At 37.1% G+C, this 20117-nt stretch overlaps 1 protein-coding gene across 1 annotated transcript in view; it reads left to right on the top strand.

Moving 5' to 3' along the window:
- The first annotated feature begins 7 nt into the window (after positions 1-7).
- The window catches only part of LOC137658308 (uncharacterized), a 58727-nt gene continuing 38617 nt past the window's right edge, over positions 8-20117 (top strand). Inside the window, exons 1-2 of the mRNA XM_068392981.1 lie at positions 8-64; positions 427-498. Of these exons, the coding sequence (XP_068249082.1) occupies positions 27-64; positions 427-498 (110 nt within the window). The 5' untranslated portion in view covers positions 8-26. The remainder of the gene's footprint in view (positions 65-426; positions 499-20117) is intronic.

Here is a 20117-nt window from a genome sequence, read left to right as displayed (position 1 = left end):
CAGTTCTCTGGGGCGTCGGAGTTGATATGGTATACCACCACCACATATTGGGCGCTTATATACTGTAAGTATGACATCAGGTACTTCTAAACGTGATATAAATTAAAGATATAAATGAATAACTATTTTATTTCAACTTGAAATATCATATTTATATTAATGTTCGACGTATTATGGTACTTATAGTATATGTATATATACAGTATATAAATATACACACAGTATATATATATATATATATATATATATATATATATATATATATGTATGTATATGTATGTATATATGTATATATATATACATATATATATATATATATATATATATATATATATATATATATATACATACATACATATATACTACTTATATACATATATATAAACAATTGCTATATATTTATGCTAATATTTGTGTCTCTTTCAGGGCGTTATCGATAGCGGTGCTCTTCCTTGAAATCACATGGACTGTGACGTTATTTCTCCGGGTGTGCGTCAGGTGAGGACAAACTATTGTGTCACCATTATTCAAATATTAAAATAATTCTTGGGCATTACATGAGTAATTATTGATATGCATCCATAATATATATGTGTATGTATGTATGTATGTATATATATATATATATATATATATATATATATATATATATATATATATATATATATATATATATATGATAAATTGTGCACATTTATACGTATTTTCATATTCAAATAAGCCATATAATTTCTATACATTAATGTCTGGATTCTTTTAACGACCTCGGAATCAGAGCCCCAGGCGAAATCACATAGAGGCAATAGCTTCAACCGGACGGGAATCGAACCTTGGTCCAGGAAACACGTATGAATAGTGGCATACCACTTGGCCATAATTTCAACTGCACTTTTGATATTATAAAGAAAATTACCGAAAATTTCAATGACTATATATTGGTCAATAAAATATCCATTGCTTGAACTTTAATTTAAAAAACATATCAGTAATATAAAACCTCAAAATGTCCGTGTAGATAATCCTTCAAAGGACCTCAACAGCATCAGAGTTGCAACACCGGATTAACCTTTTCTAACTGAGGTCCAATCATTTCTGCATCCAAATTCAGTCCTTCTAAAAAGGGACTTACTTTACTCATGACTCTTCTGACTGGTGGGAGAGGGCCTGATTTTACCGTCTTGGTTAACTTGGGAAATTGTAATTATATATTTCATGATCACCTTTATCTAATCGTGTGGGTAAATTTTCAATTAATGAAGGGGTTGATATGAATAATTGTAAATTGAGACAATGATAATCATGTCCTGTTGGGTTAATTGGCTGGTCTATATAACCAAAGTTTAACATCATGGAAAGGACGTCAGCAATGATGTTCGCTAGTTCTGAGTTCTAAAATGATTGTGGCAGTGATTGCTCCTACATAAAAAAAACTTAACAGTTAACAGTTTCTTATTGTTTTATTCATAAAGATGACATCTTCATAAAGACATAATGGATGTGGAAAATATCACAGCAAGGACTTGTGACCTTGAAGGAAATATGTTCATGATTACTTTTTCAAATCGTTAAATATACCTTACTTCTAAGCTTTGTGAGAGAGAGAGAGAGAGAGAGAGAGAGAGAGAGAGAGAGAGAGAGAGAGAGAGAGATTTTAATGACTCCATTAACAAAGGACATTCATATGCAAATTATCTCCATTTCTCAGTTTCTAACGATTAAAATCTCCTTTTCTTTGTTTATCAATTTCCCTTTCCGGATTTTATTTGCATAATAGATTTATGAGATGCATTAATGTATTGCTAAAATAGATCCAATGACGACATAGCAATGTTTTACTTCTATCAAAACCGTATAAACATAACAAAAAAAAAGATTATAAAGGGAAAGCAATAATTAAACTTATGTATAGACCTTAATGGATTCTAATCCTACAGGTAATGATTCAAAGTAAAAGGAAAAATAATAAAAGAATTAAACACTGACAAGGAAAAACCAAGAAAAAGGGGTGAAAGTAAAGGGAAAAAAATCTAAGCAAAATGCAAAAACCAAATGAGAGAAACTCAAGAAGGGCAAGAAATGCAAATGGGTCTGCTCCTCATTCGTAGAGAGTTGTAGAGACTCCACCGATGGAGATTCGAGACCCAAGAGACGTCTGGTTGGAGTCTCAGGTTAACAGGAATTCATCGCCACACAACATGACGTAACTCGGTCTCCCGTCTGTGTCTGGTCGACACAGTCAACACGTGCACACTTTGAGGTTTCATTTTGTATCTCGTTCTCTACAAAAACGGATCCGGGATATAGAAAACAGAAAGTTATTATAGATGATTCTCTCTCTCTCTCTCTCTCTCTCTCTCTCTCTCTCTTCTCTCTCTCTCCTCTCTCTCTCTCTCTCTCGTGGTACGGTGATACAAATGATAGTAATCTCAGCTTACGGATGTGGAACTTTGATTCCATCCCCAGGTGAGGTGAGAAAAGAAACAGAATGAATGTTGTGTTTTTTCACAGTACAGTATGCCTCTGAGAGAGAGAGAGAGAGAGAGAGAGAGAGAGAGAGAGAGAGAGAGAGAGAGAGAGAGAGAGAGAGAGAGAGAGAGAGAGAGAGAGAGATAGAGAGAGAGAGAATAAATTATATCCGTTGTGTTAAGTTTTGTGGAACAGGTAGAATTAGTCTTTTATTATAAAATTATTAAATAAAAACAAACAGAGAGAGAGAGAGAGAGAGAGAGAGAGAGAGAGAGAGGAGAGAGAGAGAGAGAGAGAGACGTTTGTGGCACTCTCATGAGGAACAAGAGTGCTACCAAAGACTCCTTCATCTTATGGGCCAAGGAAAGAATCAAATGACGTCAGAGAACAATTCAAACTTTTCACATTTCTTTCACCCTCCATCACATAAATTGCACCACAGATATCTTTTATATACAATTCTGATATAATTTATACATCACCTTCTAAAACATCTATTTCTTTTAGTGTTTGAGAATTTATTCTTCGTAAACGATGTACTCGCCCCGTTTAATTCAAACTTAAAAAATAACTAAATAAAAAACGAAATGAGATACAATGATAAAAATATATAAGCTAAATGACTCATCTCGTTTTACATATAGCAATTGAACTTTCAAAACTCACAAACCGCCTAACCATGTTGTTACAATTTATAGCGAAACTAATGTTAACATTTCACGAATATCAAAAATAAGCTTAATGAACATTTCCTAAGGACTGCATCAGTGTCTTCGATGGAACTTACACCACAAAGCGAAAAATAATCCCGTCAATTATGAGCCCAACGAAATTCCGACAAAATATAATAATTTGCAATTTCATCTTTAAATCAAAATTAAGCAGACCAGTTATTTTACCTTTTTACTAATTAAGGGAAGTTATATAAACCGAAGTGAAAGGCAAACGTTGATCCTTTTACTTTGGTCAAGACCAAACTTTCAGGAGAAATTAGCCCAACTTTCTCTGTCGAGTCAGAGAATTTTATGCGCTCAAGGTTTGAGGTTTAATTTCGGGGATTTTGTCTGATGGGTTGATCGGGACATATGAGAGAGAGAGAGAGAGAGAGAGAGAGGAGAGAGAGAGAGAGAGAGAGAGAGAGAGAGAGAGAGAGAAAGGACATTTTCAGCATTTCGTCAACAATTCATTTCCGGTTGGAGAAAACAAACCCCAATATTGAAACCCCCAACCCAAATGGCTTGCCTCTTCCATTCCATTTACTCGACGGGACACAAAGTCTGAACGCTTCCCTCTCCAAACTTGTGCGATGGAGGTCCCGGTGTCTGTTTGGATTACGGTCGAGTCCATAGAACTTTCCAAATTTACATTCGTTGGGACACATATCTTTCTTTGGTTTACTTTTAAATTGGTGAGGGGGGGGGGAACTCCAGTTTCTGAACGGGTGATTCAGTGGCTGAAACTGTTTGGAGATAAGCTTCTCAATTTCTCTCTTTGGGAAATTGACTTTTGCTGAAAGCATATTCAGATCAAAGGCTGATTCTCCTCTGTTGCCAGTTTTCCTTATGGACATTTATTTGTGACCTGATTATGTAGAACAAAGAAATATCTTCTAAACAGAAATCCAAGAACGTCTTCTCGGTAGTCAAGTACGCCCCGTCCCACCAAAGATAAAACCCTTATTACCAATATCACCATCGTTAAAAGACAAGCCAAAAACCAATTATCTTTTTCATAAGCACGACTCCTGCGCTCTCAGGAGAAATGTTCCCTTTCTTTAGGATTTATGAATACGCTATCGGTCACTCTTTACTTTTCTCCTTATAACCAACTATAAAAAAAAAAACTTGATTTTTACAGTTATTTAACCTTTAATTTTCACAATACAAGTAAACTGGATACTTTCTTCTACAAGAAAAAAGGTTTTCTTCAAGGTATAACAACTCCATCAAACGAATCCTTTTTAAATTTGCCTTCTTTGAATTTCCAAACTGCTCCTAACTCTTGCAAAGCTCCTGCGGCCTTTCTTACCTGCAATGTGTCTTCACGCTCTTACTATTACGTACCTGCTATTAATACTCCCTACGTAACTATCTACTGTAGTTATCCACTTTATATATATGTATGTATATATATATATATATATACATATATATATATATATATATATATACATATATATATATATTATATATATTTATATATATATATATATATATATAATATATATATATATATATATATATATATATATATATATATAATATATATATATACATAAATATAAGTGTGTATGTGTTTCTGTGTGAAATTTACTAAATCTGGGTGAAGAAAAAGATTACAGAAAAAGCAATCACAAGACTGTAATGTAATGTAACGTGCAGTTAGAAAATGTGGATATATTTGAAATAATAATACATTAATTGCTCTCTCTCTCTCTCTCTCTCTCTCTCTCTCTCTCTCTCTCTCTCTCTCCTCTCCTCTCTCTCTCTCTCTCTCTCTCTCTCTCCAGTCATTACTAAAAACAATATCCACAAATGTTAATAAACTATCAGAAATGATCTCCTTTACACTTCCTGTTCAATTGTCTCCAGCCTACAATCAACTTATGATCTGTCGAGTGAAACGCACTAATTATCCTTAATCAAGTTTATGTTCATTGCATAATTTGCTGACCTAAACGTAACCTGGCGATGGATCATATGATCTAATAGATATAAGCTTAGCCTTTCATTGAGGAGAGAAATTCAATATTACTTTTCGATGTTGTTCGAACCTGGATGACGTAATTACAAATAGTGCCTTTGCACGCAACTTTTTTTCCCTTAATATCCTTATTAATTCTCATGAAATTAAAATTATCAACATTTTGGTTAAAATGTATAATACATTTCACTATCTCGATTATGAATGAATTATTCATTTCCATGTATTGCTAAAGAATTATTATCCCATCAAATAATAATTTTTTTTTTTTAAATCAAACTGGTGTGTGGTATAAGTAACGCGCACGAACAGCGTCTAAAAATAAGGGAGGGTAATAGTGAATGCAAAGTACATGATACATTCTTTTCCTCTCTCTTTGGTCTTTGATTTTGAAACTTAGGTTTCATCTATTTTGAGATTATTTTCTGTAATTTCCCAACACTTATTTCAGTAATTGGTTTAGTTTAATGAGTTGCAAACTACAAACCACGACTTTAAATTTTATTCCCCTATCTGAAATATATAAATTTTCACTGCATCGCTATTTATCTCAAATGTTCTTCATCCCTCCCATCGCCCCCCCCCCCAAAAAAAAAAAAATAAAAACATTCCACAATAGTTATAACTTCGGATTGCTTCAGATTTTATAAACAAAATCTCGCCCCTCTCTCTCTCTCTCTCTCTCTCTCTCTCTCTCTCTCTCTCTCTCTCTCTCTCTCTCTCTCTCTCTCTCTCTCTCTCATATGATCTTAAGAAATAAGGAGAATTATACGATAAAGTTTTAAAATCATTTCCATTAAACCGACAACTCTTGTTATCTAAGAGAGAGAGAGAGAGAGAGAGAGAGAGAGTATCACATACGAACTATTTTAATAAACGTATTGCCTTCATACTTCAATAAACTGAATATATATCTCGAGCAAAGTGAAGTCTCTCAAAGACAGTTATTTCTGAAATTCAAATACAGAATTTAAAAAAAGAAATATATCTTCATCCATTTTTGACAAATAACCTTCGTCATTCTACATTAAACATTTCCCTTCTTCTTATTCACATTCGCAAAAGGAATATTCACATCCACTTTAATTCCCTCATCATCTCTTCTGTTGCCTACCGTATTCAGAAATATCTTTTGTTTTTTCTCTTTGCCTCTTTCTCCTTCAACACCTCTTAGTCCTCTATCCTGCTTTGCAAGTGATCCCTTATCCATCATCTGAGCCAATGGACAGAAGCCCAATGTCTCTTTGCTCTCGTCCTTCCTCTGCATCAAACCGCATTCCAAAGCTCTTCCCTTTCTCACAAAACAATCTTTTTTTTTCTTTGGGATGGAAAAAAAGAGACCTTCCTTTTTAAGACCTTTCTAACACCCAAAATCCCCTGAATCAAAACCTTCCCCAAGCCAAGCATCTAAAGTTGGGGAAGGAGAGTACACAGCAGAGTAGTAAAGACGATAGCAATTTAATTAACGCATCCCCAACACCAAACCCTTCCCTTCCTCACACCAGGCCTGCTTCCCCTAGACAGCCGAAGGAAATAACATCAATGGCGGTAAGGATCACTTGCCTTTCCCTAATATACCTTCCCTGAAGTCCTCAAGACGCTTTCCCTCTCCTAACGGCCCCTTAAGATGCTACGCCTCGATACTGTTTCTCTTCGTACTTTAACTTTCATTAATCAAGGAGGGATTCTTCGTTTACTCTTCTCTGCTCTTTTCTTCTTCTCTCACCTTTGGTGAGTTACGGACGCGGCCTACGAGATTACACATCACTAACAGGAAGTCTCTTTGTTTATTCCCCTAATTAAAATGTCATTAAAAGATGGGGAAATATCCAAGAGGATTTTTCTTAAATTATTATTATTATTATTATTATTATTATTATTATTATTATTATTTATGATATATATATATATATATATATATATATATATATATATATATATATATATATATATGTGTGTGTGTGTGTGTGTGTGTGTGTGTGTGTGTGTATTTATTTATTCATGAAGTATATAGATACTCGTATATATTTCTTCAAATCAATATATCTAAATGACTTTGTGTGAACATATACTTGTACCCTTATAAGTTATTGAAACATTTCAAAGCTTTCAGAAGTTTGAAAAATTTAGTATACAATTATGTAAAAAGGGCTGTATGATCACAGTTCATTCAATGCAGGAATCACATCAAAACATAAACAAAAGAAAAAGGATGGACGAATTATGACAAAATATCAAATAATAACTTTTAATCAGAGATTTTAAAAATCATCATTAATTTTCGATCCTTTCAGGATATGAATGTTTATCTGCTTACCCAGATATCAAATTTGGTAGACAATTTTACTTGGCTGACCACATACGACTCTCTCTCTCTCTCTCTCTCTCTCTCTCTCTCTCTCTCTCTCTCTCTCTCTCTCTCTCTCTCTCTCTCTCTCTCTCAATACACAGCATATCTACAAACACATCCAGTCTTCATAAAGCTCCAAGATCAATAATGTTATGACATCGGCAAGACAAAACAACAACAATAACAACAACACGAGTTCCCGTCTTTCATTTCGTGACGGAAATGGTCGAGTTTTATTTGGTCTCTAAAAGAGTTCTATTTGTCTCAAACACTCCATTGCTCGTTTGAGAGAGAGAGAGAGAGAGAGAGAGAGAGAGAGAGAGAGAGAGAGAGAGAGAGACTAGTGCTAATGTCATGTGGCAGGATGTTACAAAGTCTTATGTTATCCAGGTATCTCTAGATGCAATCATTTCAGATCGTGTCGCAAAAAAGATCCTCATTACTATAATCGTTATTACAATTATCATTATTGATAGTATCATTACTATAACCCCGTGTTAAGCTTAAAAATAGATAAAAACAGAATCAACAGGTTTCAACCAAGTGATAAAGTTTTAAGATCAAGTAGATTAATGACTGGTTGTTTGAATTAACACCTAAATACACTACTTATCTCCATAAAATTTTCATCTTATTCAAATTCCTCTAGATATGCTCTTCTACCCTCCCCGCTAATCAGTCAATTGGATGTCATCTACATTCAGCCTGTGACAATTTATCCTTCTCCATTACCATTCCAGTTTTATTAATATCATATTTTCATCAACATTCATGATTTGTTGCAGTTATCTTTTCCAAAAGCATATCAGTCTTACTGATTGAACCACTTGTATCAACCTCCCAGCTTCGTCCCTTTTAACGTTTCCAATTATCTTTCAGAGTTTGTATTATTAAAATAGTTGATCCCAATTCTTAAAAGAAAAGGTAGAAACCATTACTACAAAAAGGAATAGTTTCAATTTCATCAAGTCGATGGTTGTTATACTTATTAGATCCTTTACTCGACAAGATCGAATCCAAAGCCATCGTCCTTGTCAACAACCAACTCCAAATCTCTTATTCAAATTCATTTTCCTCATAAATAATAAACAGTCTGCTTCGTTCTAGGGGAAATCGCTTGTCATACCTACCAACAAAACTGTCTTTCTCTGGTTCCTACCTCGGCATTTAAATAACTTAACACAACCACCGTTTCAGATTCTCCAAGCCTAGCCAGGCACAGATTCACTATCCAATAAACACTTTCTTTCACATACATTACCTTCAATTCCTGGCTCATACGCAATCATTATTACAGCCCTTTCTCCTGCCACACTTAACCTTAACAGCAAACAAACTCAAATTGAAGTCTTTCCACATCACTTATGTCTTCTGGACGCTACAAGCAACACCCATTCCCTAACTATACAACGTCCAGAAATTCCAGAAAAAAAATCCTTTCTTCCATTCTTACACACACTGCACTTTCACCTTTGCGTTGACAAAATGCCAAACTCTGTGACATTCAGGGAGCATGTGCTCTGATCAGGATAAAAAGAACCATTAAAATAATTATTCAAAGGCTCCTCCACATTGGGAATTGCTATATAAAGTTTGCTAAACCATTTGGGCTACCTAGAATACGTGAAGGTTATACCAATTACTACCCATGTAGTAAAAATACTCATACCCCTTTCAATCAGGCTTTCAGGAAACCTCGAATAAGCACGGACGGGAAGTTTTGGCTGTCCACAGCCATCCCAACTGCAGTCCGAAATGGTACATATTCAGTCCGATGTTGAACATGGCTTTAAGCCCTGGTAACTGAGGTTTCACACCGGATTTCGTACAAACTTGTACAGGCCCAGACGGGAAGTTTTGGCTGTTCGGTGGCATCCGAATTGCAGTCTGAAATGGTATGTATCCAATTTGATGTTGTATGTGGCTTTAAGTCCTGGTAACTGGGGTTTCACACCAGATTTTGTGCAACCTCGTACAGGTTCGGACGGGAAGTTTTGGCTGTCCGCAGCCATCCAAACTGGAGTCCCAAATGGTACGTATTCAGTCCGATGCTTTACATGGCTTCAAGTACTGGTAACTGGGGTTTCACATCGTATTTCGTACATACTCATACAGGCTTGTCTGGGAAATTTTGACTGTCCTCTGTCATCCGAACTGGAGTCCAAAATGGTACGTATTCAGTCCAATGTAAGTGGCTTTTAGTCCCGGTAACTGGAGTTTCACACTGGATTTCGTACAATCTCGTACATGGTCGTATGAGAACTTTTGGCTGTCTGCAGCCATCCAAACTGGAGTCTGAAATGGTACGTATTCAGACCGATGTTGTATGTGACTTTAAGTCCTGGTAACTGCGATTTTACGCCAGATTTTGTACAACCTTGTACAGGCTCAGATGGGAAGTTTTAGCTGTCTGCAGCCATCCAAACTGGAGTCCGAAATGGTATGTATTGAGTCCAATGTAAGTGGGCTAAGTCCTAGTAACTGGGATTTTACACAAGATTTGTACAGCCTTGTACAGGCTCAGATGGGAAGTTTTAGCTGTCTGTAGCAATCCAAACCAGAGTCCGAAATGGTACCTATTCAGTCAAATGTACGTGGCTTTTAGTCCCGGTAACTGGGGTTTAACACTGGATTTCGTACAATCTCGTACATGCTCGTATGGGAAGTTTTGGCTGTCTGCAGCCATCCGAACTGGAGTCTGAAATGGTACGTATTCAGTCCGATGTTGTATGTGGCTTTAAGGTAACTGGGATTTTACACCGGATTTTGTACAACCTTGTATAGGCTCGGATGGGAAGTTTTAGCTGTCTACAGCCATCCAAACTGGAGTCTGAAATGGTACGTATTCAGTCCAATGTGAGTGACTTTAAGTCCTAGTAACTGGGATTTTACACCGGATTTTGTACAACCTTGTACAAGCTCGGATGGGAAGTTTTAGCTGTCTGCAGCAATCCAAACTAGAGTCCGAAATGGTACCTATTCAGTCAAATGTACATGGCTTTTAGTCCCGGTAACTGGGGTTTTAACACTGGATTTTGTACAATATCGTACATGCTCGTATGGGAAGTTTTGGCTGTCTGCAGCCATCCGAACTGGAGTCTGAAATGGTACGTATTCAGTCCGAGGTTGTATGTGGCTTTAAGTCCTGGTAACTGGGATTTTACACTGGATTTTGTACAACCTTGTACAGGCTCAGATGGGAAGTTTTAGCTGTCTACAGCCATCCAAACTGGAGTCTGAAATGGTACGTATTCAGTCCAATGTAAGTGGGCTAAGTCCTAGTAACTGGGATTTTACAACGGATTTGTACAGCCTTGTACAGGCTTGGATGGGAAGTTTTACCTGTCTGTAGCAATCCAAACCAGAGTCCGAAATGGTACCTATTCAGTCAAATGTACGTGGCTTTTAGTCCCGGTAACTGGGGTTTAACACTGGATTTCGTACAATCTCGTACATGCTCGTATGGGAAGTTTTGGCTGTCTGCAGCCATCCGAACTGGAGTCTGAAATGGTACGTATTCAGTCCGATGTTGTATGTGGCTTTAAGTCCTGGTAACTGGGATTTTACACCGGATTTTGTACAACCTTGTATAGGCTCGGATGGGAAGTTTTAGCTGTCTACAGCCATCCAAACTGGAGTCTGAAATGGTACGTATTCAGTCCAATGTGAGTGACTTTAAGTCCTGATAACTGGGATTTTACACCGGATTTTGTACAACCTTGTACAAGCTCGGATGGGAAGTTTTAGCTGTCTGCAGCAATCCAAACTAGAGTCCGAAATGGTACCTATTCAGTCAAATGTACATGGCTTTTAGTCTCGGTAACTGGGGTTTAACACTGGATTTCGTACAATATCGTACATGCTCGTATGGGAAGTTTTGGCTGTCTGCAGCCATCCGAACTGGAGTCTGAAATGGTACGTATTCAGTCCGAGGTTGTATGTGGCTTTAAGTCCTGGTAACTGGGATTTTACACTGGATTTTGTACAACCTTGTATAGGCTCGGATGGAAAGTTTTAGCTGTCTGCAGCCATCCAAACTGGAGTCTGAAATGGTACGTATTCAGTCCAATGTAAGTGGGCTAAGTCCTGGTAACTGGGATTTTACACAGGATTTGTACAGCCTTGTACAGGCTCAGATGGGAAGTTTTACCTGTCTGTAGCAATCCAAACCAGAGTCCGAAATGGTACCTATTCAGTCAAATGTACATGGCTTTTAGTCCCGGTAACTGGGGTTTAACACTGGATTTCGTACAATCTCGTACATGCTCGTATGGGAAGTTTTGGCTGTCTGCAGCCATCCGAACTGGAGTCTGAAATGGTACGTATTCAGTCCGATGTTGTATGTGGCTTTAAGTCCTGGTAACTGGGATTTTACACCGGATTTCGTACAACCTTGTATAGGCTCGGATGGGAAGTTTTAGCTGTCTACAGCCATCCAAACTGGAGTCTGAAATGGTACGTATTCAGTCCAATGTGAGTGACTTTAAGTCCTGGTAACTGGGATTTTACACCGGATTTTGTACAACCTTGTACAAGCTCGGATGGGAAGTTTTAGCAGTCTGCAGCAATCCAAACTAGAGTCCGAAATGGTACCTATTCAGTCAAATGTACATGACTTTTAGTTCCGGTAACTGGGGTTTAACACTGGATTTCGTAAAATCTCGTACATGCTCGTATGGGAAGTTTTGGTTGTCTTCAGCCATCCGAACTGGAGTCTGAAATGGTACATATTCAGTCCGATGTTGTATGTGGCTTTAAGTCCTGGTAACTGGGATTTTACACCGGATTTTGTACAACCTTGTATAGGCTCGGATGGGAAGTTTTAGCTGTCTGCAGCCATCCAAACTGGAGTCTGGAATGGTATGTATTCAGTCCAATGTGAGTGGGCTAAGTCCTGGTAACTGGGATTTTACACCGGATTTGTAATACTTTGTACAGGATCGGATGGGAAGTTTTAGCTGTCTGCATCCATCCAAACTAGATTCCGAAATGGTACGTATTCAGTCCAATGTCCGTGGCTTTTAGTCCCGGTAACTGGGGTTTAACACTGGATTTTGTACAATCTCGTACATGCTCGTATGGGAAGTTTTGGCTGTCAGCAGCCATCCGAACTAGAGTCCGAAATGGTACGTATTTAGTCCAATGTACGTGGCTTTCAGTCCCGGTAACTGGGGTTTAACACTGGATTTTGTACAACCTTGTACAGGCTTGGATGGGAAGTTTTAGCTGTCTGCAGCCATCCAAACTAGAGTCTGAAATGGTACGTATTCAGTCCAATGTAAGTGGCTTAAGTCCTGGTAACTGAGATTTTACACCGGATTTTGTACAACCTTGTACAGGCTCGGATGAGAAGTTTTAGCTGTCTGCAGCCATCCAAACTAGAGTCCGAAATGGTACGTATTCAGTCCAATGTAAGTGGCTTAAGTCCTGGTAACTGAGATTTTACACTGGATTTTGTACAACCTTGTACAGGCTGGGATGGGAAGTTTTAGCTGTCTGCAGCCATCCAAACTAGAGTCTGAAATGGTACGTATTCAGTCCAATGTAAGTGGCTTAAGTCCTGGTAACTGAGATTTTACACCGGATTTTGTACAACCTTGTACAGGCTCGGATGAGAAGTTTTAGCTGTCTGCAGCCATCCAAACTAGAGTCCGAAATGGTACGTATTCAGTCCAATGTAAGTGGCTTAAGTCCTGGTAACTGAGATTCACACCGGATTTCGTACAACCTTGTACAGGCTCGGACGGGAAGTTTAGGCTGTCTTTGGCCATCTGAAACTAAGTCCAAGATGCTAAGTATTCAGTCCAATGTTGTACGTGGTGGTACGGGCCTTTACGATCTGTTACCAGTCGATTTCAGAGAAATTAAACATGTTTATTTTAGGGTAGCGGACTGGCTCGCACAGTCTGGTATGTAGTCAGTCCGAAATTGTATATATTTAGTCACAAATTGTAGGTACTTATGTACGAGATCATTGAGTAATCACTCCAAACTCATCCGAGGTTGTACGCAGTTGATCTAATTTATCTAAAGGATCAACTTCCTTCTACCATACGAACCCTTACATGGGCCCAGTATGTAGTCAGTGCGTCACTGGTATGCCAACTCTCCGCCACACTACGTACTGTTCTGCAGTGAAACCACTATGATCCTGCCAGATTGTTTGTATATTCTGCATTTTTATTTCTTAACGAATAGGCCAACGTACAGCCGCATACTGGCATCCACATCTGTATGGCCAAAACGAATATTGCTCAGCCATACGAGGTGAAACTCTCCAGTAAATACACCCACTTTGCATATGTGGTACTCATCGAGCCCCTGAAGCTAAAAAAAAAATCACCTCTGTTTTTTATGGTACCTAGTCTTGCTCTTCCTAACCTCTACCTCATTATATCTATTAAAGAAGTTGTAGGGCTTCCCTTCCTTAATTCTACCCTATCCAGAACCGATAACAGATGTGCGCCAGACTAATTGTAAGGAGGAAAGGAATGAATATAAAATAAAGGCTACCCCGACTTAGCGAAGAAACTCCACTTGCCACTTTCGACTCCACTTACCAGGGTTTCACCTCTAAACTTTACCTTGTTGTAAAAGCTGCGTTGGTTTTCTTTGCGATCCAAGGCCTCATTTTCCGGTTTCAATGTAGTAGCAATGGAAATTTTATTTACCATAACTTAGGAGTTTTATCTCATTCTATGAGATTACTTACATTTCATAGACTTTAAAATAGCTGAAAAATTATATAATCAGACATTTTTTTCAATATTTTCAAATACCATAGAATATATTTGCAACTCTTTTCAAAATAGGTTAAAATATTGTATTGCTTTTCCAATACTATGAATCCCATCTCTCTCTCTCTCTCTCTCTCTCTCTCTCTCTCTCTCTCTCTCTCTCTCTCTCTCTCTATATATATATATATATATATATATATATATACAGCTAGAATATTAATGACGAAACCCTTCTATGCGGGATAATACAAGTACCATACGGACCCTTAGAAATTCTGAGCTGAGTCATCAAAGTTTTACATTTGTGAACATTTCATCAGTTTCATCCAATTAAATCAAGAACTCTTCAACGTCCTGACTGTACTCAAAGGATCATCATCACATAATGATGAGTATCCACAATGCCAGAGAGAGAGAGAGAGAGAGAGAGAGAGAGAGAGAGAGAGAGAGAGAGAGAGAGATTAAAGACCTATCCTATGAGTAATATGTCTTTGGATGACCTATGCTTCCGCGGAGTACCACATATGCATTTTCAATATATCGTCATGATTCTTTAAGAAAAGACTATTTCTATTTACTAAAGTAATTCTAGAAAACAATTTCGACCAGATGCAATACATACGACATGTTAATATATCGTTCTCAAAATGATCATCACTGCTTCAAAGTTAATTTCAATTCAAATGTACGCCTTTTCGGTCCCTTTCATCAACTTTTGTCGATTCAATAATCATTGCAAGTCTTCCATTCACTTCCCATTTGCCAATACATTAAAACAACAGTACCTTTCATTTCCCTTTGGACATTCTCTTACCACCAGCACCAACTCCTCGTTTTGTGTTCTCTCTCTCTCTCTCTCTCTCTCTCTCTCTCTCTCTCTCTCTCTCTCTCTCTCTCTCCTCCTCTACTTAAGAGGTACTTAATTCTCCTTCCTTTTTCTGCATCCGAGGAGATCTCTGGCCCTTAATTCCCATCAATCTTCATTCTCTATTCTTCCCCACGCCAAGCCTCCTTCCTTCCCCTCCTTCCTCTTAGGGGAAGGAAAAGGTTGTGAGGAAAAACAAACAATTCAGTAGCAAAGACCAAGACAATACTATATGAGACTGTCCCCCTTAAACCTGGCTTATCTATTCTAATTTCATAAACCCAATTCTTCATAACCTTTCCCACACCACGAACCCTTTCTCCCCATCTAGGGAGGAAGAAATCGTGAAAAAGATAGAAAAGAACAGAGGTTGTTAAGATCTCAAACTCTCCCATACACCAAAGTTCCTCTCCATTTAAAAATAAAAATAATTCCCAGCCACAAACCCTTACACACACTACCCATCCTTCCCCTCTGCGGAAAGAAAAGAAACGAGGGCAAATAATACCCTACCTCCCCCTATTAAACTACCACCTCCCCCAATCCACCCACGTACCCAAATCCCCCCAGTATCTTCTCCTGGATACTCTACCTCTCGATGCCTTAACCCATATTAATCAACACGAGATTCTTTGTTTACTATTTCCAACTCCTCCTCTTCCTCTTCTGCTTCTTCTTTGGCTTTCACATAAGGAAGCAAGGCTGCATCAGATGCAGCTTCATTACCTAACGGCTTTGGGGAGGTTTATGGAGCTGGATCAAGTGATTATAACTAACTAGGAATAATGGGTGATGTTTTTCTTTTTGCTGCTCAGCTTCTAGGAAGACTTTTCTTTAATCTAAATTCCTTTTTTTCTATTTTTTGTGCAATCATATATCTTTCTAAATATAAAAATTCATATCAATTTTGTGTAGCTTACACTAAGTATACAACTTCACAGTATAAAGAGCAACTTGCTAGTGCAGTTTTCTACTTGTATATAAGTATGAACGGAAACTAATCCATACTTTATATCTTTAAAAATATACAACTGAAGTTATAGGTCACTAACATTAGCATATAATTATGTAAATCATTTTTAATGTGTACCTATTAAAACATTCAAAATAAGGCATGCATTCAATTCAACACGGAATACAAAATGAAACAATAAAAACATAATAGTAATGTACCACCCATGTGTCACACGATCATACATAGTAACGATATTTCTCTTTTTTGTATATATCATCCTTTGTATCTTCGCTCTCCCCTCACACTGATAGTAACTTGTTTGAACCTGTCTGCATATTCTATTGTTAACTGTTAACAGAACCGGTTGCTGGTTTGACAAGAAATAGCATGACTATTCTGTGACTTTCTTACCGGGACCTAGTGTGTATATATACTCAATGTATCATAATAAAGTTACTCAGTTGCTTTTGATCTCACCTTTGAGCCACAACCTACTCTTGGCCCGTTACAGTAAACAATTCAAGATTTGAAAATTCTAAAAACTCCGTCTACTGAAAAAGAACGATATTAATTCATTATTTCTCAAAGATCGTTTTTCCTTGCTTCGCCCGCTATAAAGGGTCTCTCTCTCTCTCTCTCTCTCTCTCTCTCTCTCTCTCTCTCTCTCTCTCTCTCTCTCTCATCTTCATTAACCTGGAAGACCAATAATGTTCCAACATTCCCGAGACAGATTAACAACACAAGTTCCCTTTTCTTCTTCATTTTTCAGCAGTGGACGAGTTTTGTTTGTACCGGAAGAAAATTCTATTTGACTTGAGCACACCATTAATGTATATACACACACACACACACACACACACACACATATATATATATATATATATAGAGAGAGAGAGAGAGAGAGAGAGAGAGAGAGAGAGAGAGAGAGAGAGAGAGAGAGAGAGAATCTGCTAATTGCCTACAATGAGATATTAATTCATTTCATAATAATTTCATTTCTATGGAAATTATCCAATACATTATGGCTAGAGTCACCTAATAATGAATTATTCAAATGTTATAATCACTATAAGGAAGATTGAACTATATTTCTGAAGGGGCTTGTTCAAATGACATTAATATGAGGGCAACGATTCCACAAAATAGAATGGCTACGATATATATATATATATATATATATATATATATATATATATATATATATATATATATATATATATGTGTGTGTGTGTGTGAGAGAGAGAGAGAGAGAGAGAGAGAGAGAGAGAGAGAGATCTTAACCCCTTCTTTAGTCTTTTTTTCTCCTCAAAGGTAATCCCATTATCTATACCTCCCTAAAGGTTATCACCCTCTTCAACCTTTTCCTTCCCAGATATAATCTTTCTTTTATAAATATTACTTCAGTCGCTCAATTTCCAGCTGCAGGCGAATCCCTCCTCCTTTGAGGAGTCTCCTAACGCTACTAGAACATCCCTTTCCCAAACCTTATTCAAGAATCTAGGAATACTCTAGACTAAATATTTTTTTCTAAGTTTTATTTTATTTTTTATTTGGGTGAGAACTTAATGAATGGGTGTATTTTCCTTATTTTTCTAATTCTCTTCGTAAATAAGCACATTCACTTGATTTCAATCTCATACAGGTAGATAGGTATGTTTATGTATGCATGTATGTATGTATGCATAGATATATATATATATATATATATATATATATATATATATATATATATGTGTGTGTGTGTGTGTTTATGTATATGTATATATATGTATATGTATATATATAGTATATATATATATATATATATATATATATATATAGAGAGAGAGAGAGAGAGAGAGAGAGAGAGAGAGAGAGAGAGAGAGAGAGAGAGAACATACCAAAGTCAACTGAAGAATCCATCCTTCAATGCAGAATAATGGATTATCTCCTTAAACAGAAAATCCTTTTCTCAACATTAGTCGCTTTACACACCCAAATAGGAAGCTCACCAGCAGCGCATCGAACCCTCTACACACACTTCGTCAAAAACCCCTATCTTAGGGTATCAAGAGATTACAATGTCCTTACTTTATATAACTTCTCTCAGAACATTTACTCAATCCTTATTTAGGCATTCTTCTCCACAAGCTTCTAAACACTTCCATTCTCTCCACATGATTGAACAACATCAAATTCTCTGGTCGATCCTTTCATTTACGCTGACCTATTTAACGTCATTATTTATCTAGATTACGTTTTTTCTTCTCAATTATCAGGACCATTTTTCATACAAACCAAGCTTTAACCCTACTGGAAAAGCAGGATGATAGAATATAGGTTAAGTAGTAAAGAACAGAAGAAAGGATATAACCAAACATAAAATAAATTAATACACTAAAACATCCGAGACAAAGAGACAAACAAGGACATGAGAATTCCGCCTACTTGCTTAACAGGAAACCATTTGCATCATGCGTTGCCGTTTATCAAGATCATTCCACAATTAGGTCACAAAACGAATAAAACCTACAGAATATTAATTAGTATTGAACCTAACATGAACTAATGGGCAAGACTTAAAATGCTTTAATTCTTCAACTACGAGGTGGATGACACAGCCTAAACAAGCTCAATTACAGAAATGGTCGGAATATGAACTATTCAAAGTAGACATACGACTCAGAAGGCTCATATTCATTAGTTATGATTACCGATGGGAACAAAAATAGGCGAAACCCTACAGTAGCAGATATTCCTAAACAGCTGCCTCGTATACCTTCATACAGAGTACCTTATTGCCTTATTCTATGTTTGGGTTCCCCCAAGGTCCCTCAGTGTGAGCCACCTCGTATATCCACCAGACAATGCAAGACTATTTAAACTAAAAGGAATAGGCCGAACTATATTACGGGAGAAAAAAAAAAAAAACTGCGTCTATGACAGTCAGAAGCGACTGTTTTCCCCCCAGGCCGCTGCAGGCTGTTCTTTTACCTCCCCATAAGTTTTCACATATATAGGGTTTTATTAATTCCCATGTTTTTGGTAAATTCTGGTATTAAAATAAGTTTATAATAACATGTCTAACTTATGCTGAGTGTAATTTATCCCAATTTGGTTTAAAATATGTGAAAAATTACAAAATTACAAAGCGTGCATCCGAACATAAGCTGCTGTCGTTGACTTCGGCGGATTGGGTTATTAAATGTAGACTTATCATGACGATACTTTATAATATATTTATTCTTTCACATTGTTCATTGACAAAACATATATGTGACGGAGAAATATAGGTTAGTAAATGAATTTTGATTCACATTACTTGGTAATTATTTGAGAACAATGAAGGTGTTCGGACAAAAATACTTCTGACCAATCAGGTATCAGGAACCTTTCCGAGCTAAAAGGCACCCCCTGTGAGTCAGTGCAAATATGCACCGCTATAAAAAATAGACTATAGTTGGTTTAGCCTCAGGAAAACAGGAATGAGAAAGTTCGAGTTTCTCATTACTCTGCTTACTGTCAAATACATCAGCCAAAAGGGTTGCGTTGCCTTTTCCTTTGAACAGTGAGTGATAGAGCCATCTGGTTTTCGTAAAGGAAGAACTGTTGCATCTACGCCAGAGAGTGCAGATTTGAGAGTAGTCCACCACTTCTGTTCCTGCGTTGTACCACAAAGGGTTTCTTTTATGGTTTAATTGTATCACTTTTCAGTTGAAGCATAAACTCTGAGCAAAATCTCTAAGCTGAGTATAGTTATTCCAGGTCAAATCTCATCTGTTACCCTTCCAAAGATAATAAGCCTCCTGCTTCTCCAAATATGCACGTCTACAATCATCATTGAACCTTGGTTTGTCCTTCACTCGGTACCTTAGCATACGAGAAGGGATACGCCTATCAATTATGTTGACTAGATTCTCATTCAAAAGGACTACAGGATCAATACTACTATACAACTGCGACCAGTTCAAGCACTAAAGATCAGGCAAAATCACATTCCAGTCTGCTTGTAATTTCATATAAATCTTAAAAGAGCACGAAACATCAGGGACAGGCAGCTCA

The sequence above is a fragment of the Palaemon carinicauda genome, chromosome 19 (assembly GCF_036898095.1).
Source record: "Palaemon carinicauda isolate YSFRI2023 chromosome 19, ASM3689809v2, whole genome shotgun sequence".
NCBI lineage: Eukaryota > Metazoa > Arthropoda > Malacostraca > Decapoda > Palaemonidae > Palaemon > Palaemon carinicauda.
Note: the sequence above shows the minus strand (reverse complement) of the source record. Positions and strands in the feature narration are given on the sequence as shown.